Genomic DNA, 27,406 nt, shown 5'->3' with positions numbered 1-27,406 from the left:
GTTCCATGTCACGGGTGGATGCCTGGCCCATAAATCCACCCACTTTCTATTACCCCCACTTGGCCGGCCCATAATAAAATTAGATGTCCCCTTTCTTGGTTTCGTGTACATAGCAGTGACTAAATAGTAATTAAATCATGCTGTCAATTGATAACTAAAGCAGTCTTTTATACCCAAGGATCATTTAACAAATACATGGATAATATGGCAGCCCAATTCCCCATTCAATGGATCCCAACCTAAGTAAATCAGCCCATACATATACACGCAGAATATTAATTGACATTCTTTTATTTTTTTCCCATAGAATCCATACATTACCATTTACAAAATTAATAGGCAAGCAATTTATCCCATCGTTTTTACTTCCTACAACTCGCACACGAGATTAAGGTCTACCCGATTACCACATCGACAACATCTATTGAACCGTACAATTAAAGCACACATTTACCATCATTGATATCCAATCCATGCACGACAACAGCCTCATAAGATCAATATATCATACATACCCAATAAATCTGCGCATAGTTATATCACTACTACTAATTAATATGCTAGTCATAGACTCACATACACAATCATTGGACATCAAACACACACATAGCAAGATCACACGAGTAGAGTTTGACACAGATACAAGATTACTAACCAAAGCCTTGATCTTGATCGAACAATATGAGGTATGAGAGGAGGTCTTCGGCCGTACGTATGATTAAGAGAATAGGGTTTGACAAGGTTACTTGATCAACACACCCCCTCTCCTATTACGTAATATAAAAGGGTATAGGGAGGGTTGGGCCGGTTCTATTCCTTATGCCAATGGGACTGGGCCGAGAAAATATATGGGGGGTAGTACCTAGGGAATTAATTTAAAGGGGAGTTTGGTTTTTGGCTTAACATTTAATCGGATTCAATAACTATTAAACAAACATAAGGTATGTGAATGTGGGTCGGTTTACTTGTTGAACCGAAGTAATGGGCTCAAAGGTATAGGGACAGCCCACTCAAACAAACAACATTACGGTGTGGCCCAATACTATAAATGTACGAGCACAGGACATGTAATAATAATAAACATCAAGGGTTGAGTTCAATCCACTATGTTACACGTTCAACGGATTACGGAATAAATAAATTAAAACAAGAACGAGGATATCACAAACCGGAGACACTAACCTTGAAACTTCGGGGTGTCACAATCTAACCCCACGTCTTCCCTCCTCCATTTCCACCACTTCCCACATTCAATCTTTCAACCTGCCATTTGCCACACTCCATTGCAGCCCTAATTCTCAAAAAAATTCACCCCTCAAACGCCCCTCTCCAGCCAACTGTTCCGACGCCTCAACCCCTCAGACGCCGGCCTTCGTCACCCCTCAAACGACATCTCCAGTTCCGAAACCACATCTAAGAGGTGATGAAAACCCTTAACCTTCCGTTTGATAAATTTTATTATTTATATGTTTGGGTCTTACATTTGATGTGGTTGAGGGTATAAACATAAATATAGTTTGTGGTCCAGATTCTTGTTTGTATTGCACGTGTAGTTTTATTCGGAATATGATTTTTAGTGTATTGCACGTGTAGTTTATTCGAAAAAAAATATATATTTATTCGAGCAAAAAGTACTTCAGATGAAAACAATTACTTCAGAACCTGGACCCATGGAGCACTTTGTTCCTCTTCTTGGAACGCTATAATGTTTTGTTTTCGAGCCGAGCCAGCTCGTTTTTTAATCGAGCTGAGCTCGACTCGTGGCTCAGCTCAACGGCTCGACTCGTGGCTTGGCTTGACGGCTCGAATCGTGGCTCGGCTCGACGACTCGACCATAGAATATTTTTCAAGTAAAGTCAAGGTAGCAAGACAACACATCGAGTAGGTTGGGTAACAAAAACTTATTGGTATGGGCCGCAAACACCTTTTTGTCGATTTTTGAAGCTCTTTATTTGCAATGTATATTGAGCATGACTACAAAACCCAATAATAGCTATATCAATTTAAATAAAGTAACTCTTTCAACAACTTTAAACCTGTTTGGCTTATTCCTTTTTCAGCTGAATTCTTTCTATTCGACTCATTCTAGATATCTAATCATCCAATTTTAAGTGAATTAAAAACACAAACCTTATGATTCGTTAGATTTCTGATGCCGGCCCCCAATACCGCCATGCTTCTGAAATGAAAAAAACGAAAAGTTAATGTAGTATATGTATATATGTATTTGATCTTTTTTGTCGAAAAGCTCTAATAAAGTCAACTTTTTTCTTATGTATGTGAACTTTAGGTATGGCAAGAAAACAATCTCAAGAAGATACCCGAGAACTAGGAAAAGATACAAAGAAAGCAAAACGCGGACGTGGGATTGCTTGTTTCTCAAAGAAGATACCCGAGCACAGGAGGCATATATATTTTGATAGAAATAACAAACCATATGGTGACCTGCTTTCAAGAGTGAGGTCATGGTATGGGATGATGGTTCAACATATCTTCCCAGTTCATATTCAGATGGAAGACCAGGAGGAGGAATACTTTGATCGTCTGTGGTTGGAGACTAAGGTACGTATTATACTTTAACATGTTAGAAATCTAAAATAGCTATAAATTAAATTTTTTTTGCCCAACCCAGAGAATAGAACTTTATTCACAAACAAAGACACAACACAGACCCTTAGCAAGCTGCTAAGGGACACCCAAACAGACACTTATGTCCGCACTCTCCCGGTTTTCCAGGTCCAACCCATAGTTGTCAAAAGCGCAAAAGGCGCGTGCCTAGGCGCTCGGGCTCAGCGAGGCGCGCCTATAGCGCCTGGTGGTAGCTTAGGCGCAAAAATGGATTTTTTTTTTGTAAAAACTGTGCTCAGGCGCAAAAGGCGCGCGCCTAGGCGCTCGGGCGCAGCGAGGCGAGCCGAAGCTGAATATCCAATTGATGTTGATGGAAGTTTTGATGACTTTGATGATGCTCTTGATGATTGATGATGAACTATAAATTTAAATGTTTTAGTAACCGCAAACGTTTGTGTAAGTCCTAGTAACTTTTGGTATCACTACGTGTGTATAAGTCCTATACTTTTGCTACTAACTATTAGCTACATGATCTTAAATGGCATATATAATAGTTTTTTTTTATATATATCTGAAATCTTATTTATTTTCCAAGCATAACATATTTTTTATATTTTATTTCTCTATATGCGCTTTTCTTAAAAAAGCCCACGCTTTTTTGCGCCTTGCGCCTAGGCTCCGGGCGAGGCCGATGCGCCTGGCCTGCGCCTTGCGTCTTTGACAACATATGCACTTGACAGTAACCTGAAGCATACATAATATTTGTGTATGTATGCAACTGACAGAAACCTGATGTATATGACTATATGTAACATGTGCATAAGTTTATTTAACAAATAAGTTGAAAAACAGTTGGCAAGTGACAAAGTTATCAAACTTCCTGGTTGCCGTGTTCAAAACATGCTTACTTTGCTTTTATAATTAGTCTGTGTCTCACTGCGGATTGATTCAACGCTGCGTGTTGCTTTAAATGAATAAGGGTCATCCATCTGTAAGCTCATTTGTCTAAATGAGAACCCATCTCTCATCGCTGGTTGCTTTCATTTCTTTGGGTTCTTCCAGCTTTAAGAACATGAAGTGACAATCTTTACTTAATCCGGTTCAACCGTGTTTGTTTAAAAACCGTACGGTTTGTTGTAGCGCGTTTTAGTTGAACCAGTTCGGTCTTAATAAGAACACTGCTTTGTATTTATTAGATCTGACAGTTTTTACCCATTTTGTAGGTCCCTGTTTCGCGGAGGATTACGAACCTAAACCTTGTTATACAAACCTACTAGCGAGTGCGGAATCCAAGCTAGCAAGCAAACCGAGTCAGTAGCAAGTAGAGAAACAAACACACAAAGATTCACCGATTAACACTAGTCGTATTAATGCAATGAGGGTTTCGGTTACAAGCTCAATGTTTACAGAAGTGTTCTATAAACTCTCTAAGTGTGTGAGTGAGTTCTGGGCAGAATGCTCTCTAAGCTTCTATCTCTCGGGTGTGTGGGAATGGCAGAACTTCAGAACTAACTCACACTCAACACATGCATGGGTATATATACCCAGCTCAGCATGTCTGCTCGAAGGATTCGACAGATGGTCCGAAGGATCATCTGTCGACCACATGTTACACGAAAGATCAGCATGGACCTCGAAGGATCATCCTTCGAGGTCTAATGGTCGAACCATGGTCGAACCATATCTTTCGATCACCTCGAAGGATCAGGTGTATCCTTCGAGGCTATCCTTCGATCAGAACATCTTTCAACTGTTGTCCAAGTCACACCGGAGGATGGTTGACTTGGTCAACTTACAATACAAATCAGGACATCGTTTATATCAGACCGAATACAGACAAAGTACAGACACAAGTGCACCAACAAACTCCCCCTTGGCTGTAGCTTTGTCTTTGATCTCTAATCTTTGTCTTGTTCTTCTAAAAGTGTAGACTCGTCTTGAACTTCGACGGTCTTTGGTCTTCAAGTCTTCAAGACTCTGATGTCCTATCATGTCTTCAATGTCGGAGGATCTTCAAAGTCTTCACGTCTTGAAAGTAGAGAGTGTATCAACAAACTACCCGTATCATGTAGGAAGTGTGTTGACAAACTCCCCCTTAACATAAGCTCCCCCTTGAGTTATGCTCGTGAAAAGACTTTATCTTTATGAAGTGAGATCCTTGTGGTGTTGATGATGGCCAGCGGCAACTCGATCATCTTCATCTTTTGAGCGCCTTCTCGTCGTGTCTTCATTCCAAGGCTTGTCATCGACCATGTTCTCCTAGCCTTTAGAATCTGCACATGCAAGAAATCTAAACGCGTAATGAGAACAACTGCTTGGAATAGTATAAACAAATGACACACGAGTGACCATGTCAAAATCAAACACCGTCCGACAGTTTGAAAGTTTAATAAATTTATCAATTTTAAATTCTAACTTTCAAAATCTGCAAATTTTGACCGTTTATGAAGATTTAGTCAGTTCGGTTTTCAGTCAGGTTTCAGGTAACGAAGACTTGAGCTCCAACATCGTACGATCGAAAATAAAACAGAAATAAAATCTTTTTGGCTTTTATAAAGTTTATATTGAAACACGGATTTTAGGCGTGTTTTTGAAATTAAAAGATAACAATTTAAAATCCTTTGAGTGTTATCAAACGACATCACCGCTAATGTCGTGCTGATATGCACCAAACGACGAAACTGTTTAAAAGAAAAACAATAAAAGTTAAGCAGTAAATAAATAAATATATACAAACATTCTTTTTGCGAGTTTCGAGGGTAAGAGAATCATATCAGTGTACGGTCATGCCAAAACACTCTTGTTGTTCAGTTAGTTAACATTAAGATAAGCATCCTATAACAATTATCGGTATTGTTGTCCACTTAAGCTCAACTTATCAGATGTAATCATGGCGAGGGGATACGTTAAGGTATGATTTATACTTACCGACCGGTGTTCATCCACATCACGACACATTCCCGTATCAAGGTATGCACGAGAGTTCATCTTACCGGTGAGTATACCGATTATCATCTGTTTGACCGTATAAATTGTGAGATACTCACTTATTTTGATTTGAAAACAAGTCCTTTGTGATATAATCACTTATTGATGAGGAACTTGATTTTCGTATGCATGAGGGCACAGGTGCAAGTCCGTGAACAGGTCAGTACTTCCGTACAGCAGAGAGACGAACTTGACACCCGGATAAATGTGATATTTTATCACTTATTTGATTTGGACATGTGATTGTTTATCACTTATTGAGGTCGAATGCAGTATGTAATATGTACACGTATGTATAGTATCATGGAAGATCTAGACTTGCGTCCCCGTTATTTTTCGGTAAAAGATACAACCATGATACCCAGATGATAAGCAGCATAAAGACCGAATATCTCAGAACCTCGGCAATCTATCAAACGAAATTTCGGTACTAAGACCATATGCCAATGAATGGTTCCCACCTGATCTTCAGTCGATTAAGATTTATATCACCCTGCACACTTTAAAATGATTGTGAGCCTACCGATACATCTTATATAGAGCTGCTTATCGTTTTGCATTTAAGGTTTAAAGAGGTTTGGATAGACCACTGATGTACTATCATTTTCTCTTTTGCTCGCCAGGAAACTCATTTTTGTTTTTCTATTGTTTTTGTGTTTTAGAATTTTTCGATGTTTTTGGATTTTCCGATTTTTGGATTTACTCCCCCTAAAATCAACAAACTAAGATAAATTTAAAAACACAAAGGTATTTACAAAAATGATTTTCCGATGTTGGTTTTACTCTTGCTTGACCTTAATGCCGTTTACCAATAATAAAAAGTCAAATCTTGATTTGTCAAAAGCTTTGGTAAATAAGTCGGCACGTTGGTCATCGGTGTGGACCTTAACAACATCGATTAGCCTTTTCTCAAAGCAATCACGTATGAAGTGATATTTGATTTCGATGTGTTTGGTCTTTGAATGCTGCACAGGATTTCTAGTGATATCTAAAGCAGCAGAATTATCAACGTAAATAGGAGTAGTTAGGAATTCAAAACCGTAGTCCCGCATTTGTTGTTGGATCCAAAGAACTTGGGAGCAACAACTTGAGGCAGCAATGTATTCAGCTTCGCATGTTGATGTAGCTACACACGTCTGCTTCTTGCACTGCCATGTAACTAGGCGATTTCCTAAAAACTGACATCCAGCCGTTGTGGATTTGCCGTCGATTTTGCATCCGCCAAAATCAGAATCACTGAAAGCTACCAATTCAAAGTTATTATCCCTAGGGTACCACAGACCGGTGTCAGGGTACGCCTTCAAATAACGAAAAATCCTTTTAACAGCAGCAAGATGTGAGGCCTTCGGGTTAACTTGATATCTGGCAAGCAGGCACGTCGGGTACATTATGTCTGGCCTTGATGCTGTGAGGTACATGAGAGATCCGATCATAGCGCGATAGTTTGAGGGACTAACAGCTTCTCCCTTCAGACCGTTGTAGGTCCAGTTTCGGGATCCAACCCGTGATTTTCGTGTTCAAAGATGGAAGAGATAAGAGAGATGATAACAAACAAACTTTGTATTAATCCGGTAGTAAACATTACAAGTCGGCCCGGTTACATGACAACCGAACTAATACCAAAGAAGTATACATCCGGGGAGAAACCAAGTGGTGATTTCTCCCGGTGAGGTCTCAGACCTCCATTCTCTCTCTAGCACACACTTGTGCTCTCACTCTTATGTTGCAAATGACAAAGTGTTGGTATTTATACTAAAACACAGGCTGCAGGTCGAAGGATCAGACTGACTGGTCGAAACATCATCCTTCGATCAGACAGTCTTCGAAAGATACTCACATACCTCGAATGATATCCTTCGATATCCTTCGAGGTCCATCCTTCGATGGGTATCTTTCGAGCTCATCGAAGGATATTCATAATCCTTCGATGCCTTATCCTTCGACACCAATGACAACACAGCAACTTTGTCTAGCAACACACACACACAGTCAAACCAACAACCCTCTCGTTTGACCACTTCAAACGAGCGGGTCTATACACGTTCGCTTGACCGTTTCACTAACTATTACAAATTCAGCATAAAATAAAACTAATCTATTCGACAAGCATCGGACACAAAATCTGCATCAACAAATTCCCCCTTGTCCGTTGCTGTCGAATGCTGAAAATGCAATTGCAATCAATCTTCAGCCAAGTATTCATCTTCTCTGTGTAGACAAATTCCCCCTTGACCGATGATCCAGGTAAGTAGCATCCTGATGCTCATTGTATAAGATTTCCCCCTCAAAGTACGCGTATCCGTGTTGAGTGTTGTGCAATTTCCTCAAAAGGATCAATTGACCGATCTTCCGCTGATCTTCCAAAACTCCAACCGGCATATGATAAAGGTTCCATTCTTAAACAACTGCATCAAGTCTTGATCTTCAAGTGTCTGTGCAAAACATTCCACGCTGAACCGTTTGAATCACCAGAAGATCATAAACTCTACCACCTGAGATTGCGTTTAGAATTTTGCCGAAGAAATTCAACAAATGAAAAAATTTTTATCCCCCCATTTCTTTGGCAAGATCTCTAAACCTTAACAGATTCTTTCCACTTCAAAGAAACTGTCGTCAAATATTCACCAATTCCCTCCACCAAGCGGAACTGTTGTGTTTGGCCCATAATAGTCACGTTACCATGTTTGTCATTGCATCGGTAACCGTGACTACCCCACATTTTCAAACATCAAGTCTTCATCATCTCTTGTGTTCATCATGCTGCATCACCCCGCGTGTTCCCAAAGCCCGTACGAATTTTGATGTTGAAACTTTGAAGCCCGGTATGAATAATCCTTGCGAACACCCGACCCGACTCCAAGTGAATTAAATGATTAACCCCAACACACTGTCTGAGTTCATAAAATTCCACAACATCTGGATCCTTCGAAACACCTGCATCAAACGAAAGATAAACACCAAGACAGCTTCGAAAGATGATCTTTCGAAGTCTTTCGAGCACATGTCACATATCTTTCGAGCATCTTTCGAGCACATGTCACAGATCTTTCGAACACCTTTCGAAGTTAGACATGGCTGATCCTTCGTACACTTCAGAATTGATCCTTCGAAGTCTTTTTGATCCTTCGAAGAACTGATGATCTTTCGAGCACTCCTGTTCATCTTTCGAATCTCCTTGTTCGAAGGATGATCTTTCGAGATCGAAAGATATCTTTCGATGGTTCTGACACAAGGACAGAAAGTACGACAGGTTGGTGAAAAGTTGATGTGGTAGGTGACCAACTTTCGCACATTTCGAAGCATGAAAATTTGAATTTTGAATTTTGTTTCATCCTTCGAAAAACTGTTCAATCTTTCGAGGACAAACAGCATCTTTCGAAACTTGAAGCTGTCAAGAACATCATGAACACGGAGGACTGTTCATCTGCAGATCTGACCGAAAACACTTTGTATACAGTTTTTGATGATGGAAACTTGAAGATTTAGGAGAAAAACATAAAACCCAACACCCGGTTTAGCACAGATCTGGATATCCGGGTCCAGATCTGGGTTTTTCTCATTTTCACCTTTTTTACATCTTGAACAAAAACCCACAAAAATCACAGATCTAGAGCACATGTGACTTAGTAAACGGTTAGTTTTACTAAATCGGGCACCATGGCTCTGATACCAATTGTAGGTCCAGTTTCGCGGAGGATTACGAACCTAAACCTTGTTATACAAACCTACTAGCGAGTGCGGAATCCAAGCTAGCAAGCAAACCGAGTCAGTAGCAAGTAGAGAAACAAACACACAAAGATTCACCGATTAACACTAGTCGTATTAATGCAATGAGGGTTTCGGTTACAAGCTCAATGTTTACAGAAGTGTTCTATAAACTCTCTAAGTGTGTGAGTGAGTTCTGGGCAGAATGCTCTCTAAGCTTCTATCTCTCGGGTGTGTGGGAATGGCAGAACTTCAGAACTAACTCACACTCAACACATGCATGGGTATATATACCCAGCTCAGCATGTCTGCTCGAAGGATTCGACAGATGGTCCGAAGGATCATCTGTCGACCACATGTTACACGAAAGATCAGCATGGACCTCGAAGGATCATCCTTCGAGGTCTAATGGTCGAACCATGGTCGAACCATATCTTTCGATCACCTCGAAGGATCAGGTGTATCCTTCGAGGCTATCCTTCGATCAGAACATCTTTCAACTGTTGTCCAAGTCACACCGGAGGATGGTTGACTTGGTCAACTTACAATACAAATCAGGACATCGTTTATATCAGACCGAATACAGACAAAGTACAGACACAAGTGCACCAACACATTTGCTTTTTAACTTGTTGATTTGGGTTTAAATCATTGCCACAGTTCTTATATCTCCACCACCACTTAGCGATAAGACCTAAGTTTAAATCTCTGATGCTTATTATGTTTTACACCGTGTTTTCTAAATTTTAGAAATATTGGAAGATTACTACCGATGAACCTAGAGAGTATATGAGGAGTTGGGCTATAAGACTTGGCACCAACTTTAGATCTCGACTTGTTAGAGATTATGTAAAGGAAGGAATAAATGCTTGTGACACATATCCATTTATTAATGGTGATCATTGGGATGAATTTGTTGAAATAAAGACTAGCAAGAAATTTCTGGTATGTTTATTATTATTATTTTTTTTTGTTATAAATATTATTATGTGTATACACTTGCAAGTAATGAATAACATTTTGTTTATTTGTGTGAAGGAACGAAGCAAGAAAGCAAAAGCTAGTGCTGCCATGAACAAACACGTGCCCCATACGGGACGAGGCGGGTGGGATCTTATTGAAAAAAAGAAACATATTATATTGCCTCAACTGGAATCAGTATACAAAGAAATTAGAAGTATTCAAAACTCACGTTCAAAGTTGTATTTAGCCGGTAGAGCCAAATATAACATAGAAACCCAGTTGTATGAACTTGAAGATGATGCATATTTGGAGGCTCGTAATTTGGTAAATGATTGTGTTATATAATTATATAAAATCGATTTTGCTTGATTTGTTAATATTATATTAGATTGTTTTAACAAATTTTATAGCTTGAAAAGGAACAAGAGATGATGGCAGATGGAAGTTATTATAAAAATAAATCAGACCCGCTAGTTCAAGTTCTTGGACCTGAGCACCCCGGACGAGCACGAACAGTATCCGGGTTTATAGGTAATGACTATGTCTGTGTATATATATGTTGAATATATTTATAGAAATTGATGCTTTTGTATTGAGTTGTAGGTCATTCTAGGGTTCATGGAGGTCTATATAAAAATGTGAGCCAAGACTCGATACCACTAGTAGACACGAGGCCAACCTTTTGTGGCTCTAGCTATGGGTCTAATGGACGAGTCCACTATCCACCAATCATGGTAATACATTTTTTTGCTAAATTTAAATGTTATATATATATATATATATACTAAAAGCGTTGAATGATTTTGCAGAGTCACACCGAATGTGAGTTGTTAATGAATATGGCTGATAGGTTAGAGACGGTGGCTTATGGTATGGCATGGCCTAGCATGTCAACGATGATAGATTCTAGCCCAATATCCGAGGGTTGTGTCAAGGTGGAAGTGGATGATATTGTTGATAAACATAAGAAGTCGGAAGTTTATTCAGTCACCAAAACAAGTGAAATTAAATTGGTTGAAGATTTGGTTCTTCGATATGTTCAATGGCCAAGATATGCAATAAAGGTATATATTTTTGTGTATGTATTATAATATAAATATATTTTAGTATATCAATAGTTACTATATATATTTTTTATAAATTGTAGCTTAAGAATGAAGGAAGACAAAGCATGTCACCTAACGCCCCCATTGTGAACTCGAGGCGTGGGTCACAGAGTCATAGAGGCGCCTCACCATTGGTAGCCGACTCAATAATACATGATGATGACACCAGAATGACTCCAGCTTATCATCCATGCTTACAAATGGTAGCTAACCCATTTATTCTTATATCTTTGGTTAATTTAGTTATATTTGTTAGTGTCCTAAAACTTTGTTTGTTATTTTAGATTGGCGAAGACGATCACCAACTTCCAAGTCAACTTCAAATCGAAGATCAAGATCTTTTTAAAGATGGTTTTGTAAATATGGTAAGTTTTCAGAAACTTGTTTATATAACAACTTGTATATATAGATGTATATTTTCTATATACATATATACGTGTATGTGTGTATACATATATTTACCTACTAATGTTTTTATAATGATTTTTAGTTGCAGCAACAAACTGTTACAAATGCTCCCATACAGGTATCCGAACCTGTAAGGGTACCCGAACCTGTACCCGAAACTGTACCCGAACCTGTACCAGCACCCAAACCTGTATCCGTACCCAAACCCAAAAAAGTACGCAAATCCAAACTTGTACCCAAACCCGTATCGGTACCCGTACCTAAACCCGTACTCGCAACTGTACCCAAACCCAAACTCGAACCACATATAAAACTCATAACCGGTTCTCAAGGCGAAACATGGGAGGATCCTAAGTTGAATTTGATCAAGCAGAATTTTTACGAAACAAAACCGGTCTCATTCGAGACGTAGTTGATAAATTAGACAAACTCTTTAAGCACCGCACTCACATTCGTACTTCTTCACCGCAAGGGATGTATCCCATATCGGTTCAATATCTAATCCCATATTCGGAATTGTTAAACTTATTTCTAAGGCGGTGGCTTGATATTAGCGTAATACATTCGTTTTCCATGTAAGTTGTTTTAATATTGTACAATAACTTTTTAGATATAATTTAATTTACTAACTTTATCATTTATATATATGTATATTAGGTATTTTTTTCTGTCTCCCAATTCCCGGTGTGCATTTTTTGATCCGTACAAAATTTGTGGTGCAAAATGCGAAAGTGATCCGGATGATGTGATAAAACACATCAAAGAGGTATACGAGCATCATGAAGACAAAAGATATTTTCTTGCACCTTATCATGACAAGTAATATACAATTTTCCTCAATACATACACATACACATACACATATATTAAATTGTTCTATATATTTTATTTTTTAGCGATCACTGGAAGCTTTTAATATTTGAACCAACCACTTCAAGCGCATTCATTGTTGATTCAATAAAAAAGGGAAAGTCGGAGGAAAGTTACCTCATTTCAAAGCTAATTCCCAGTGGTTTCGAGAGAACTTTTACATGGACAGTTATCAATGTAAGTTTTCTTTTTTTTCATGTTTTTTTTCTGGTGTTTAAAATAATTAATTGTGGATTAACTGTAGTGCTACCAACAACCGGGCTCATGGGAATGCGGTTATATGTTGATAAAACACATGTGGGAGTTTGTTGAGACAATTCAACATGACTTTATTAATCGTGTAAGTGTATTTCATATATTTAAGATATATCAGCCTTTTAATTTATTTGTATACATTTAGATATTGTGTTTTATTTGTTTTTCAGAAATGGAATACACAAGAGAAGACTTCGGGTGAGGAAATTGAATCTATGGTCGTAGACTTGATGGAGCGTTGGATTAAGGAGGTGTTTGGGATTCGGACATGAACTCCGTAAAGGTGTCTCAAGGTTAGCTCAAATTCCCCCATTTAATGTTCATTTAGTATAAAAATATGTATTAATACACAATGATCTTTACAGTTTTTGTATCCATTTAAGTGAAATTTTAAATCTCTCTTGAGAAATTTGCTATGTTAATATTTTCACCCTGAATATCAATGCATGGGAATTCATGATCAGCCTCAGGTTCTTAGGTGCTGCATGGTAAATGGATATAATAAATTCTTTGTATAAATTCATACTTTTTCATCAACATTACAGGTGCTTTTAATTAACTTTGTTGGATGTAGCAAATTCGACCAGTTTTCTTGAAAATTGAAATGGGGTCAAATCCTATATAATGTGTTGTGTATTTGTAAAGTTTAAAGAAAAATTAATGTAAAGTGTTTTGTGCGTTGGTCTAAGCCGATTCGACACCCTAAAGTATATTGTATTGTGCAGTGTTCAGGTTGCAAATGAATTAGGGAGAGGAAATGCCAAAGCAGCCAAATTCTCAATTAAAGTCTTCTTGGGGACTCTTATTGCAGTTGGATTGTTTTTCTTTGTTCTCTGGTTGGTTTGATTTTTGGAAGAAAACTTGCCTACGCGTTCACCACTGATGAAAGAGTTGCAGATACAGTATCAGACCTTTCTTTGCTCCTTTCTTTTTTGGTCGGTTCAGGAAGTTATTGTATGTCAATTTCATCTTTAGAGTTATTTGTATTGTTGAAGTTCTGGAAAACTTTTGCAATATTGTGTTACTTTGAAATCTTAGTATTTTATGTTCTTGGGTTGTATTACATTTGTTCTAATTAGTTTTGTTTTTTTTTTATTTTTAGACAATTTGTTAATCATTGGAATTTATTGGAAATTTTTAATAAAATTTCCTGAAAATTATCTATATATATATATATAAATGAGATGTGATTTGGGCTAGGTGGCATTGGATTTGGGACAATTTTGCTGATGTGGCAACTCATTTTTTTTAGTTTAGGAGGGAAATCATATTGGACACGGGATCCGAATAGAATTCGGGTCGACCACATGATCCAAATGGATCCTTTATATCCTAATTTCATTCCATCAGAACTCTTCATCTATTCTCTCTAAACCCTAGCCGACAACATCATCTCCTTCTTCAATCGTCTTATTGAATCCTCTTCTTCAATCATCGTCTGTAAATCAAACCATCAGGTAATCTTTATTTTTGTTTAGTTGCTCTTCTCGACTGGAAGAGATTTTTTTATTTTGTAGGCAACTTTATCTTCTGGTATCACCCAATATGCTTCATCATCATGTTCTTTCGTTCAAGAATCTTTCATCAAGATCCAAAATATGCTTCTTTTGTTCCTTCGATTGATCTTGATAATCACAGGTATGTTGTTCAATCATTCAGTAAGACAAACCCTAATTACACAATCAATCGCACCCTTCAATCTTTCCTTTATCTCTCTTCTTTGCAAATCTATGTTCTAAATTTCATTCATCTATGATTTTTAGTGTTAATCTCTTCCCTTTTCAATCAGGTATTTAAAGATTTTATAATCGAATATTTTTTGATTTGGGAATTTTTGTTTGGTTTTGGATTCGTGGCAATGATTTACTATGAACAATGCTCGATCGTGGAATCCTTTTGAATCTGTTCAACAATGGTAAGTTTGTTTGTTATGATTTTTATTTTTTTTTATTTTGGTATTTAGAATACTGTTGATTCATGTATGGATTTAAAAGGATTAGGGGAAATTATCCCATTAGAATTCAAGTTTTAGCTTCTTTTCCAACTTGTGAACTGTTTGTTTGAAGCTTTAGTGTGAATTAGAGCTTTGGCTATCCATTTAGATCATATGATTTACGTTTTGTTCATGATTTACCATGTTATGAATCTGATTTTATTTTTTTATTTTTTGTGAGTAATCGATACGCCCAATCGCCACGAAATGGGATCCACTAAAATAAAATGTTTCATGGTCAAATTGCATAGTCGATTGTTGATTGTGGATCAATGAAATAGGAATTGATTTGTATTGTCTGGTTTATCGTTTTTTGTTTTTCAAAAAATTGATTGTTTAGGTTTTTTTTTTTCATTATTGTGAATGTTATTTGCTTGAAAGTACACCCACAAGTATTTGTTCATTATTGTTGCATTTATGCGTCTTTTTGATGTTTATTAAAATTATAAAATTAGGCTTGCTTTCATCAATTAATCTTTTTTACATTAAATAAATTGCAGTGAAACTGAAATGTGATTTTCTTCATTTTGTTGATTTATGTAAATAAGGATTCATGATGTCATGTCACCGGTTCATGTTTTTTCATGAATGTTACTGATAGGTTTGAGTATAGTTTCAGGTCCGAGATGTATGTCTTATTGTGGATCGTAACTCAATATGCTTGAAATGAGTTGGGTATGTTTTTCTACTATAGAAATAATGATTAATATCTAAAATTTGGACCTTGCTCCACGATTAGTAATTGTTTTGAATTGAAAGTTTTTCATTTTTAAAGCTTGATTCTTATTGTTTCATGTCAGAATCTTTGCTCCACGTTTCTATTGTTTTGTTTGAAGCTTGATTGAATATCATATTTGTTCTTGGAGTTTAATGGTTTGATCCTTGATGTTTGACAATTGAATTTCGGATCATGATAACGGTTCGGTGCTATCCATCCGTTTGTTCCAAAATTATTATTGTTAATTTTTATTTCTTTATTTAAAGGATATATAATAACTTGATTTTAAATTCAAATTTTTGATTTGGAGTATAATATGGAAGTAAACGATTTGTAGTTAATAACATTAATTGGATTTTCTTTTTAGGTGGGTTCAATGTACCTAGACATGTTAATGGTTTAAAATTTAGAGTTTTATATATAATTTTGATTAAATTCTTCCAACATATTATAGTAATTTTAAATTTAAATTATATTTGATTTATTTTTAAATAAAGTTACCTGAAATAGAAGTTGACTACATTCATTTTTTATAATTGCTAATTATCCTAATTTTTAATAAACTTTAATCAACAATTATTGGTTTCTATATAGCTAATTAGATTCAAATTATTCAACAATCAATATGAAAAATATTTATTGGTTGTTACATATATGTTTTAAATCATTAAAATTAAATTTTAAGCTTATATGTTTTTTGTTTCGATTCATAGGAAATACCGTATGATTTTGCAAGCTTATTTGGCTGATAATTTCCTTATTTAGATGATAGATAATAACTTGATTTAAAATTCAAAATTTTGAATTGGAGGATATTATGGAAGTAAACGATTTTGAGTTAATAACATTAATTGAATTTCCTTTTTAGGTGGGTTCAATGTACAAAGACATGTTAGTGGTTTAAAATTTAAAATTCTATATATAATTTTGATTAAATCTTCCAACATATTATAGTAATTTTAAATTTAAATTATATTTGACTTATTTTTAAATAAAGTTACCTAAAATAGAAGTTGATTATATTCATTTTTTATAATTGTTAATTATCCTAATTTTTAATAAACTTTAATCAATAATTATTGATTTCTATATAGCTAATTAGATTCAAATTATTCAACAATCATATTATTGGTTGTTACATATATGTTTTAAATCATTAAAATTAAATTTTAAGCTTATATGTTTTTTGTTTCGATTCATAGGAAATACCGTATGATTTTGCAAGCTTATTGTGGGAAGGAAAAGTTCCATATGGTCAATGTCTTGAACTTATTGATGATGACTTATGCAACTGCAGGAGTCTGAATCTTTTTCGAACACAAGAGGTAAGTTTAATTTTATCGTTTTTTGGTGTTTTTTGATCCGGTATAATGATAGCCAATTATTATTTTAAATTTATATTTTGAAGTAAACCATTATTGTGTGTGATTTTAAATTTTTAATTTCGAAGTCAATCATTATCTTAAATTTAAATTTTGAAGTTTGCCATTAATGTGTTTGATTTTAAATTTGGAAGTCAATCATTTTTTTAAATTTAAATTTGGAAGTAAACCATTAATGTGTTTCATCCATTTAGCCATTCCTTTTTCAATTAACTTAATTCATCTTTAATGTGACAGAATTGATGGAGTGATATAAGAAGGTTTCTTTGTTAATTGATTATTCTCTTCCGCTTACAGGGGATGGCGCTAAGGTAATTAACATCAAAATTCTATATTTCTATTACTTGAATTCTCTTGCTTTATAATTTCTTTCAATGTATTATTTTGTGTTTTGACTTGGATATAAAACATAATGTGAAGGTATATTTTAAACTTATTTTACCGAGTTTTTTTATTTGGATTGCAGAATAAGTGCTTTGATGAACTAATAGGTGTTTGGATTTTGTGTTTACTTTGCTCTGCATAGGGCTCCTTCAGTTTTTTGTATTCTTTTACTTCGCTCAGTAATTCTTCTATTTTCAAGATAAGAATACAGGTTGCATCTGCATTGGCTACCCTACCAACAATAGTGGGTGAATCGGTAATAACAAAACTATTGAGATAAGTTTTAAAGCTTATTGGGAAATATTGATTGTGTTTCTATAAATACTTTACCGTTTAATTTTGTAAAAAAACCTTCATATTTCATTTTCAGATATGGATCCCATGAACAACAGTCCTTCATTTTTAAAGCTTATTGAGGAAGATGACCCGATATTTTTGGTACGATTATTGGTATTCTAAATACTAATCATATTTTTAGTAAACTGATGTTTGTCTTTTTTTTTATTTTGTTTTAAACTCATAGCAAATACCTAATGACTTTGCTTCAATGATTTGGGGAGACCAACCACCTTACAAAGATTCAGTTAAGATTGTTGATGGCAACAAGTTATGGTTTGTAAGACTGAAAAAAACTGATGTTGGCCCTATTCTTGCTGATGGCTTCACCAAAGTTGTTCGGGATAGTTGTATAAGAAAAAATAACTATCTTATGTTTCGGTCATTTGGACAATCATCATTCTTTCTAATGGTGTTTAAATCATTTGTTCATCAATACTGCTTTATATCTAAAATCACACCTGACGAAGACGTTATTGTAAGTAGTATATTATACAATCAGTATGATTAATAATGTTTTCTTTCTGTATATTGGTTTTTAAATTAATTTTTAATTATCACTGCCTATGCAGGTCATGGCTGATGAATTTTGGAGGCAATTTTATGGGAAAATTTTCAAAGGTGGTCAATCAACTCTTTATTTAGGAGATAGATTTTGGAACGTTAAGATGGACGGATTAACTGACAGCTGTGTTTTTACTCATAGATGTTCTGAGATGGTAAACGATCTTGCCTTAGACAGGTGATCTATCTTTGTCTTTTCAATGGTTGGAAATAAAATTTTCGAGCTTTCAGTCTTTAATCATCAAACTAGTACTCAAATTCACCCGCGAACTTCGCGGGTCTGAAAATTTAATCTGCATTTGAAAACGCCTCAATCTTAAGCTTCAAGATCTCGAGTAATACAATTTACATTATTTTTTTCCTTTATATTTTATAAATATTACCTAATTTTGTTAATCTGAAATTAATTGCCTATATTCTTTTTTTAGAGATGTTGAGGTTGATTTAACTCTTTGGGATGATTATGCGAAGGACATGTGTTCGTACATGCTTAGTCAAGATCTTGAAGCCCATGTTGTCAAATCTGTTCATTTTGGTGTTGTTAAAACCTAAAAAGGTATCTTATTAAGTCTAAGATTTAAAAATGTATCTTATTAAATTTCCCATCATAAAAGAACATTCCATTTATAATATCATTTTATATAAATTACAACATACATCTCCATTACATATCAACTTTCATTCTATTCTTTGGTTTCTTCAACCAGGTATTTTGCAAAATTCTTAAGTAAAATACACAATCTCTTTTTCATGTATCAATACAAACTAATATCATTTATGTTTTATTATACGTTTCCATTTTACTAGGTGTTTCGTATAATGGATCAAATTTCGTTTGATGTTGTGATCATGAAAATTTTTGTATCAATACAAACTAATATCATTTATGTTTTATTATACAAAAACAAGTCATTTGGATACAATGTTTTATTTGATCAATAAAGACACATGAATATTTTTTTACACAAACAATTTGAATTTCCAAATTAATTTATTTTTAAAAACAAAAAAATTGAATTTAAAACCATCAATAACGTAACCGTGAGTACTTTCTTATATTTTTAAAATCAAAGTAGGTAAAAATTTAAGGTTTTGAATTTGTTAATAAACTAAACATTAATAATTTATATTTTATCTTTATTTTTTCCCGTTTGTTAATATCAATTTATAAAATATTTTGTAAATCAAACAAACTATTGAAATTTGTCTCTGTAATTTTGAGAATGTCGTGTATGTTTACCAATGCATACTCCATAGATAGATTTATTTTATAATTTTGAGGTAATAATTTTGTTTACAAATTGACAATCTATTATTATGAAGTAAGATTTTACCTCATATGTTTAACTTTTAAAGTTTCAAAAACCACTTTTAGTATGTTTTGTAAATAATAATTAATAGGTCAAATATAGTTACGTAAATAATATTATAACAATAATAAATACATTTGAAAACTATGCATTTGAAATTTGGATTGCACTACAGTCAACTTTCAACCTGTTTGGCCTATATGTGTGGTACTCAACCAATGTGATTGTGCGTATCAAAAGATATTGTGTTTGTGTGTTTCAAAGGTTGGTGACAATGGTGGTGTTAAAGCCTTGGAGAATTCATTATAGTTTTTTTTTTTATTTTTTGTACATGTTAAGTGTTATAATAAAGAACGGACAAAATATTAATAAAGTTCTAATAATCTGTAATAAATAAAAGTTTTTTTTTTTTTGCCGTGGGTCATTCAGTGAGGCAAATTTCTGGCTCCGGTTCTTGCCCAAAGTTTCTGACCTTACTTGCAACCCTAACGACTACAACTTTCAATTCAAAACAATTATAAAACAAGTTTGTTCGCAACCCTAATGACTACAACTTTCAATTCAAAACAATTATAAAACAACTTTCTGACATAGTTTTAGTAATATAAAGTAAATTTTCCTACCCGCGAAGTTCGCGGGTGATAACCTAGTATATATATATATATAACGCCAACAGATGCGGTTCTAGAACCCCATAATTTGAGTATATTAGGAATAGCTTTTTTGTTAATATATCAAAAGATGCGGTTCTAGAACCGCATCTCTAAAGCATGTTATGGAAAAGTAGTTTTTTTGTTAATATACCAAAAGATGCGGTTCTATAAAAAAATGCGGTTCTAGAACCGCATCTTTTGGAACCGCATCTCTTGGCATATAGCCAAAAGATGCCTTGCCATAAGATGCGGGTCTAAAACCGCATCTCATAGCCAATTTAACCGCATCTTTTGATCAAATCTGTACTAGTGGGTGTATACGGGCCGTATACAGTTATACGGCCCGTATATAATAAAATAAAACTAACAAAGTCTGTGCCTTCAGACTTTGTCAGTTTTTTTTCATTCCATACGGCCGTATAACTATATACGGCCCGTATACACCATGTGTAAATAATTTTCCTGGTCGTATACAATGAAACGAATAACGTATACGGGTCGTATAACTGTATGCGGCCCGTATGAAAAGAAAATAGATTTTACCCAAGTAACAAAGACTGAAAAACAAAAAAAAACGTGTCGTATGACTGTAATAAAAGGAAGGGTGAGGCATTTGATGAGAGTTGTAAGGAGAAGCGTTTTAATCACTTGTTTTCAACGGGGATGTAATGCAATGATTACACAGGGTGATATGAACCCAAACCAACTGCTTTGTCTTGAGTCGTCGGGAAAACTTTTCCTCATGGGAGGGTGAGTAGTATGAGTCTGAGTCCATTATGGTTCGTGAATGTTTGAAGGTCTTAAGTGATGGACAATTGGTTAAAAGATGTAGAAGAGTTTGTTGGCTTGTTTCCAAGTAGGGTTTAGAATGGTTGAAGTATTCTTGGTTCAATACCAACTCTTCTGAAAGACAAGAATACAACGTTCATGTATCACAAGGAATGACCGATCTAAGGCAGAGAACCTGATTTAGATACACAAATTCATCACCGGTTTCTACAGCACAAGCACATACACAGTTTGTTGGAAGAACCTCACACGTCTTCTGCTAGTTACTCTTTTCTTCGATTTCAACAAATCTTTCAAGGTCTTAAGTGATGGACAATTGGTTAAAAGATGTAGAAGAGTTTGTGTAGAGATCTTTACGTACAAATTTGCATCATCCTTACGGTTACAAATGAAGTATTAAAAGATGTTAGTTTCTTGACAATATGGTTTCTCGACAAATGAAGTATTATTTGTCCTTGCTGCCTCTTCGGTTGGTAAAAAACATAGGATGGTTTCTAATATAGGCTCTTTTAGAGAAGCGTTGGGATTCAAGGGTTTATGAGTAAAAGATGTTAGTTTCTTGACAGTATGGTTTCTCGACAAATGAAGTATTATCTGTCCTTGCTGCCTCTTCGGTTGGTAAAAGACATAGGATGGTTTCTAATACAGGCTCTTTGTCAGTTGTGGTTGATTTATAGCAGGAGGTTATGAAACGAATATATGTTTATGCGAATTCACAACATCCTTGCTTTATTCTCTTTAATCTATTAGAACGATCCTTGTTTTGTCACGTACATGCGTTTAATTCCCAACATCATCTGTTCATCATTGTTCTTGAAGATGAGGATGAAGAAACGAGGGTTTATTCTCATTAATCTATTAGAACGATCCTTGACTTGAATTTGTGGATTTCGGTTGGATCAGAAAAACTTAACAAGAGAATCAACTAAAAAAATACAATTGATTACTCGGTCGAATAACCGGTCCGTTAAAGTTGAGCTTCCTGATGCAACTTTCACAGTGGTACCAATGTCCTACTACTACAATCCTTCCAACGCCTGATTCCGATACAACCCTCGATGTTGATGAGTGAAAGAGTTAACATTCTGATTCAGATTCAGGAAGCAGATGTTTATGAGTGAAAGAGTTAACATTCAGATTCAGATTCAGGAAGCAGATGTTTTGAGAAACTAACAAGGTAAACCTGAATTTTCAAAATTTTAGATAACTCGCCATTCCCTTGCATCTGTATACATTAATTGTGGATTTAAGTTGCAAGAATTGTGTCTGTCGCATGGACTCAGACTCATACTACTAGCAGAAGAATACGCATCCGTCTTCTGTTATGATTCAAAACATTCCGAATAACTAGCAGAACCCGACACGTCTTCTGTGATGATTCGAAACATTCCGAATAACTACCAGAACCCGACACGTATTCATAGCCATATTCCCACTCACAAGTTGTTGATACTGAGCTTCCTGATACATATCGTTCATAAGAAACTTTTCGTGCACTGAACCTTCAGTTGTGTAAAAACGAAGAAACTGTTGGAATTTGTGGATTTCGGTTGGTTCAGAAACTTAACAAGAGAAGCAACTAAAAAAATACAATTGATTTCTCTTCATGTTATGGAGATAACTTAATACAACCGGTCAAATCACACACTATATAAAGATTACAGAGGTTTTTACCCTATGTATACGGGTCGTATACGTTTTATACGGCCGTATACTGTCGGTAAAATTTTTTTTACCGGTCGTATACCATGTATACGAGCGATGTATACGGGTCATATATTGTTATACGGCCCGTATACTATGGGTAAAAAATAGTAAAAATTGGTTTATTCTCTTTAATCTATTAGAACGATCCTTGTTTTGAGAACCTGATTCTGATTTAAACAATGGAATTTCTGAAAGACAAGAATACAACGTTCATGTATCACAAGGAATGACCGATCTAAGGCAGAGAACCTGATTTAGATACACAAATTCATCACCGGTTTCTAAAGCACAAGTTCATCACCGGTTTCCTCAACGAAGAACCATCAACCATTATCTGCCCTTTTTCCTTTGGTTTCTGGTTGATTTTGAGGGTGAGGGTTTTGCATTGATTCCTGCGCTCCAATTGTCTGTTTCCTGAATCTGAATCTGAAAGTTAACTAGACCCCTCAAGTTGTCATTCGTAACAACTAAGCGTCTGGAGAAGAGTATGTTGATATAGGAGAGTTGAACCCGACACGTCTTCTGTGATGATTCGAAACATTCCGAATAACTAGCAGAACCCGATCCACTTACATTCGAATAACGCTGAGAATCCACAACGCTTATGGCCAGATTCTTTCCTTCAATATTGGCAAAATCAATGTCATCTTGTTTTATTATCATGAAAGTACTGAACAACCCGAGATAGGCACAATAACAACAACGGTCTCTTTGCTTCGTCCACTAGAACTATTTGTGTATGCATTCTTTTGATAGATCAGCTGTCACAGTTGTCAAGACTGTTTGTCGGGTTTCCAATGCTCACACAGGGTGATAAAAAACGCTGATACGAACACATGTGTTTCGAAATAGGCTTTGTTCTTGGTTTAATGAAGTTACACGTAACATCTACTTATATTGAGATTTAAACAATGCCCGCCTCAACTGAGATAACGGACATCCATCAAGCTCAAAAAGAAAACTTGTGTTTCCCATAGTCACAGAAGATTGCGGTTTGTATTTCGCATAGCCACCGTTTCCGTAGTAAAAAAAACGGTTGCGGTTTGTATTTCGCATAGCCACCGTTTCCGTAGTAAAAAAACGGTTGGGTTTGTATACGACCCGCTTAAATTGGGGTTTGTATTTCGCATAGCCACCGTGTCCGTAGTAAAAAATGGTTGGCTTTGCACATTCAATCTTCAATACTTCATTAAAATACCACTAGTAGAAGAACCCAACACGTCTTCATGTTACGGAGAATGTTCTAGAAATTGAAGGAAAAGGAAAAGCTTTGTTGAAATCGAATTTGACAACTATGACAGCTTATTAAAAGTAGCAATTCACCTCCTGGTCAAATCACACACTATAAAGTTTAAAGCTATCGTGTGTTGTAGTTTGGAAAGATAACCGAATAGAGATCTGAATAACAAACTGTGGAGAACTTGTTTGCGTCGGGTTTTTCTGCTAGTAACTTGATCAACGGACTGATCGGTAACGTTACTCTACTTGTCCTCCGATTTAAGCGGTGTGTTCCTAGCAACGTTGTTTAAAGGTGCTAGTTACTTGATCAACGGACTGATCGGTAACGTTACTCTGCTTGTCCTCCAATTTAAGCGGCGTGTTCCGATCAACTTTGTTTAAAGGTGATGAAGAGTTTAGAAACCCTTGATTGATGGTGTTTTTACGGGAAAAAACGTGATAATTGAAAAACATCAATCTATACGGCCCGTATACATTTATACGGCCCGTATACATTTGGTAAACATCAAAAGCCTCAGAAATAAATCAATTGAGCCGTATACCTTTTATAAATCGTATACATTTGTGTACGGCTCGTATAACTATATACGGGCCGTATATAATAAAATAAAAAAAAACATTCTCTGCGCATTTTCCTATTCAAAAACATTCTATACGGGTCGTATATTTTTATACGGCCTGTATACGCTAGGGATGTGAAAATAAAATTTAGGGGGTGTGGGAATAAGGGGGCCAATATTTATAAATGGTACCATGCGAATATGTGCAATTACCATGTTTCTAGCTGAGATGATAACACTTTAACTACAATAAGTTGACTTCGTCATTTTAGTAATCGAATCCTACTCTAAAATAATAATATAAAAAGATCACATTGATTGAGAATTGAGTCACGCCAAGCTATAATTAAAGATATAAGCCATACAGATCCAGTGACAGTGAGAAATCAAATTAATTGAGAGATGGGTGCTATTTCCCTTCACAACATGATTCACGACTTAATAAAATAATCATACATAATCTGCAATATGCTATTTCCATTAACAAACTCACAGCATGTCCCATGACTCTATAAAATAATAATACACACCTACTGAATACTTGAAAACTAATTTCATTAACTAGAGTTATATATTTCTTTTGTCTTCATGCATGGGCCTTGTTCACACTAGAGGTGTTATCGATTATTTCTTTTGTGTTACAGGTTGGTTATTTCCAATTCAACTGACGTAACCACATATTTTCATAACCGAATTACAAGTCGACTACTCGAGTCAAGTGTGGGTTATTCGGGTTTTGGGTTAGGCCCCGGTTTGGTGCTATGTATGTATGAGCGTGTAGTAGGTTGAAATAAATAAACAGATTTTTATGAATATCCCGAAAATTATAACATAGTGATTGTGTTTATTTTTCTGTTGCGACAAGAAAGGATAATGTCAAGAACAGAGAATGTAGACTTTTATTAATCTCAAACCAGATGTACGTACAAACCCTGAATCAATCAAACAATAATATGCATAACCCAGACAAAAACAATATGAACTAATTCTAGACTTAGATGATGGATGTGATGAACAACAAATACAAAATATCAACAGAAGGTTTCAACAAGTGAAACAAAGATGAAACTCAACAGATAAAAAACGACGATTCCTAGTCCAATAATCTCAAAAGGTATTATCTTTGTAGCAAGTTTAAGGGCATACATATTTAGTGGTAACAATAGCGGACAAATCATCATTCTTATGAAACCGATTGTTATAGTTGGAGTCAAAATACTCGTATATTGCATTTAGTTATTTGTCGCTTCATCCTTAACCACATACGTGCCACAAAATTACCAATATCGACTGTATTAGGAGTTCAGGACATAAAATCTAAAGACTTGCTAACAGTGGACTTGATAACAAAAGATTCACCAAAAGTTAATATGATTAAAGGCTATGAAAGCTATTTGACTTTTGAAAGTCCAACAACCTGGGCATTTAATCAAACAGGTGTTGTGCATGATTATAGTTATAAAATAATTAAATTTAAAAAAGGGGTATTGGATTTTAATAATCCCAAGTTTCACTAATTGGCCGGTAATAATCCCAACTTCAAAAATTGCCTACAACAGTCCCAACTTGTAAGATTTTGGCCACCAATGATCCTTGTCTAACTGGGTTATAACCTTGTTGGGATGGTGACCTGCAACTTATTCCGGCAACCCGTTTTACCCCTGAAACCACCAAACGAGACCACCACCAATCATCTCCGACCTCCTGTAATCTTCTCCGCTTCTCAAAAGTTAAAAATTTCCACCATCTACGCAACTCCGGTGACCTGCAACTTATTCCGACGACCTTCTTTACCCCTGAAACCACCAAAGGAGACCACCACTTGTCATCTCCAACCTCTAGTGACCTTCTCCCCCGCTCAAAACTGCAAGAAACTAACTGGGTTATACCCAGTTAGACAAGGATCATTGGTGGCCAAAATCTTACAAGTTGGGACTGTTGTACGCAATTTTTGAAGTTGGAATTATTACCGGCCAATTAGTGAAACTTGGGATTATTAAAATCCAATACCCCTTTAAAAAATTACAAATGAATAAACGATGTCATGCTTTATAGTGGTGCATTCATTTCATTAGTTAGATTCCAAACGATGACGTGTTTTTTTTTTTGGCTGCCCATAGACTTTAGTCTTTACCCACGAAAGGAAATTGGACTTGGTCTTATCTTGAGCCCAAACCACATTTATAGTAGAGTAAACTGCATTTAAAGCAGAGACGATTGGTATAAACAATTGGAAACCAAATCTTTACTAATCGGGTTATAATCTACATATAATCAAGTTTTTTTAACGACCAAATTGGATCAATGACGGCACTGCAAGAAACAGGCACTTTTAGCGACGACAAGTGTCGCCGCTAAAAGTCCTTTTTGTCGCCGCTATTGCCCTTTAACGCGACACGTCGTCGCTAAAGGGTCGCCGCTATAGATCGGCCGCTATTGGTCACCTGTTGTCGTTAAAAAGGGTGTGTCATCGCTATTGTGAATGACTTTTAGCGGCGACATTTGTGACTTTTAGGGGCGACATATGTGGCCACTAAAAGTAAAAAAAATAAAATAATTTACTGCTATGCAGTCTTTCTTCTGTGGATTCATGTAAAAAAACAGGAAAAAAAATTAATTTCATGGACCAAAACGTTCATAAGTATACAAAGAATCAAAACAATAATTTTCACATTCAAACCTCCTACAATGCAGTCTTCTGTGGATTCATGTGGAACAGAAAGTGATGCAGCTCGATAAAGACGCATTGTCTCTTTGATAACGGCTTGAAGATAGACCAAGTCATGTCTGACTCTTCAACTTTCCTATCTCTTCCATCATGGTTTTCAAGCTCCTGTTGGGCTATTTTTAAGACCACGGGGTGGTTGACTAGTAAAGCTAAAGCCCATGTTAGAGTCGCCGTTGTGGT

The 27,406-nt window shown here is 35.6% G+C and overlaps 1 protein-coding gene and 2 long non-coding RNA genes across 3 annotated transcripts; all 3 read left to right on the top strand.

The window, feature by feature from the left end:
* The first annotated feature begins 12,184 nt into the window (after positions 1 to 12,184).
* LOC110887491 lies at positions 12,185 to 13,941 on the top strand. The gene is made up of 6 exons (XM_022135089.2): positions 12,185 to 12,313; positions 12,396 to 12,557; positions 12,635 to 12,785; positions 12,853 to 12,948; positions 13,034 to 13,156; positions 13,589 to 13,941. The coding sequence occupies exons 1-5, from the start codon at positions 12,213 to 12,215 to the stop codon at positions 13,133 to 13,135; spliced, it is 612 nt and encodes a 203-aa protein (XP_021990781.1). The 5' UTR covers positions 12,185 to 12,212; the 3' UTR covers positions 13,136 to 13,156; positions 13,589 to 13,941.
* A 2,840-nt stretch (positions 13,942 to 16,781) lies between these two features.
* On the top strand, positions 16,782 to 17,566 carry LOC110887492. The gene is made up of 3 exons (XR_002563355.2): positions 16,782 to 16,899; positions 17,194 to 17,267; positions 17,423 to 17,566. It is a non-coding gene; the product is annotated as an uncharacterized LOC110887492 (long non-coding RNA).
* Positions 17,567 to 18,082: 516 nt separating this feature from the next.
* On the top strand, positions 18,083 to 18,478 carry LOC110887493. Its single transcript, XR_002563356.2, has 2 exons — positions 18,083 to 18,154; positions 18,249 to 18,478. It is a non-coding gene; the product is annotated as an uncharacterized LOC110887493 (long non-coding RNA).
* Positions 18,479 to 27,406: the final 8,928 nt, after the last annotated feature.

Source organism: Helianthus annuus, chromosome 11, assembly GCF_002127325.2.
Source record: "Helianthus annuus cultivar XRQ/B chromosome 11, HanXRQr2.0-SUNRISE, whole genome shotgun sequence".
Taxonomy (NCBI): domain Eukaryota; kingdom Viridiplantae; phylum Streptophyta; class Magnoliopsida; order Asterales; family Asteraceae; genus Helianthus; species Helianthus annuus.
This window is presented reverse-complemented; position numbering and strand designations above follow the sequence as displayed.

What these genes read in the sequence shown, in the direction of transcription:
- LOC110887491 (XM_022135089.2), top strand. Translation starts at nt 12,213, where the DNA reads ATGTATCCCATATCGGTTCAATATCTAATCCCATATTCGGAATTGTTA. An exon ending in GTAATACATTCGTTTTCCAT is followed by an intron (nt 12,314 to 12,395) that starts GTAAGTTGTTTT and finishes TATGTATATTAG; the next exon opens with GTATTTTTTTCTGTCTCCCA. An exon ending in CTTGCACCTTATCATGACAA is followed by an intron (nt 12,558 to 12,634) that starts GTAATATACAAT and finishes TTTATTTTTTAG; the next exon opens with CGATCACTGGAAGCTTTTAA.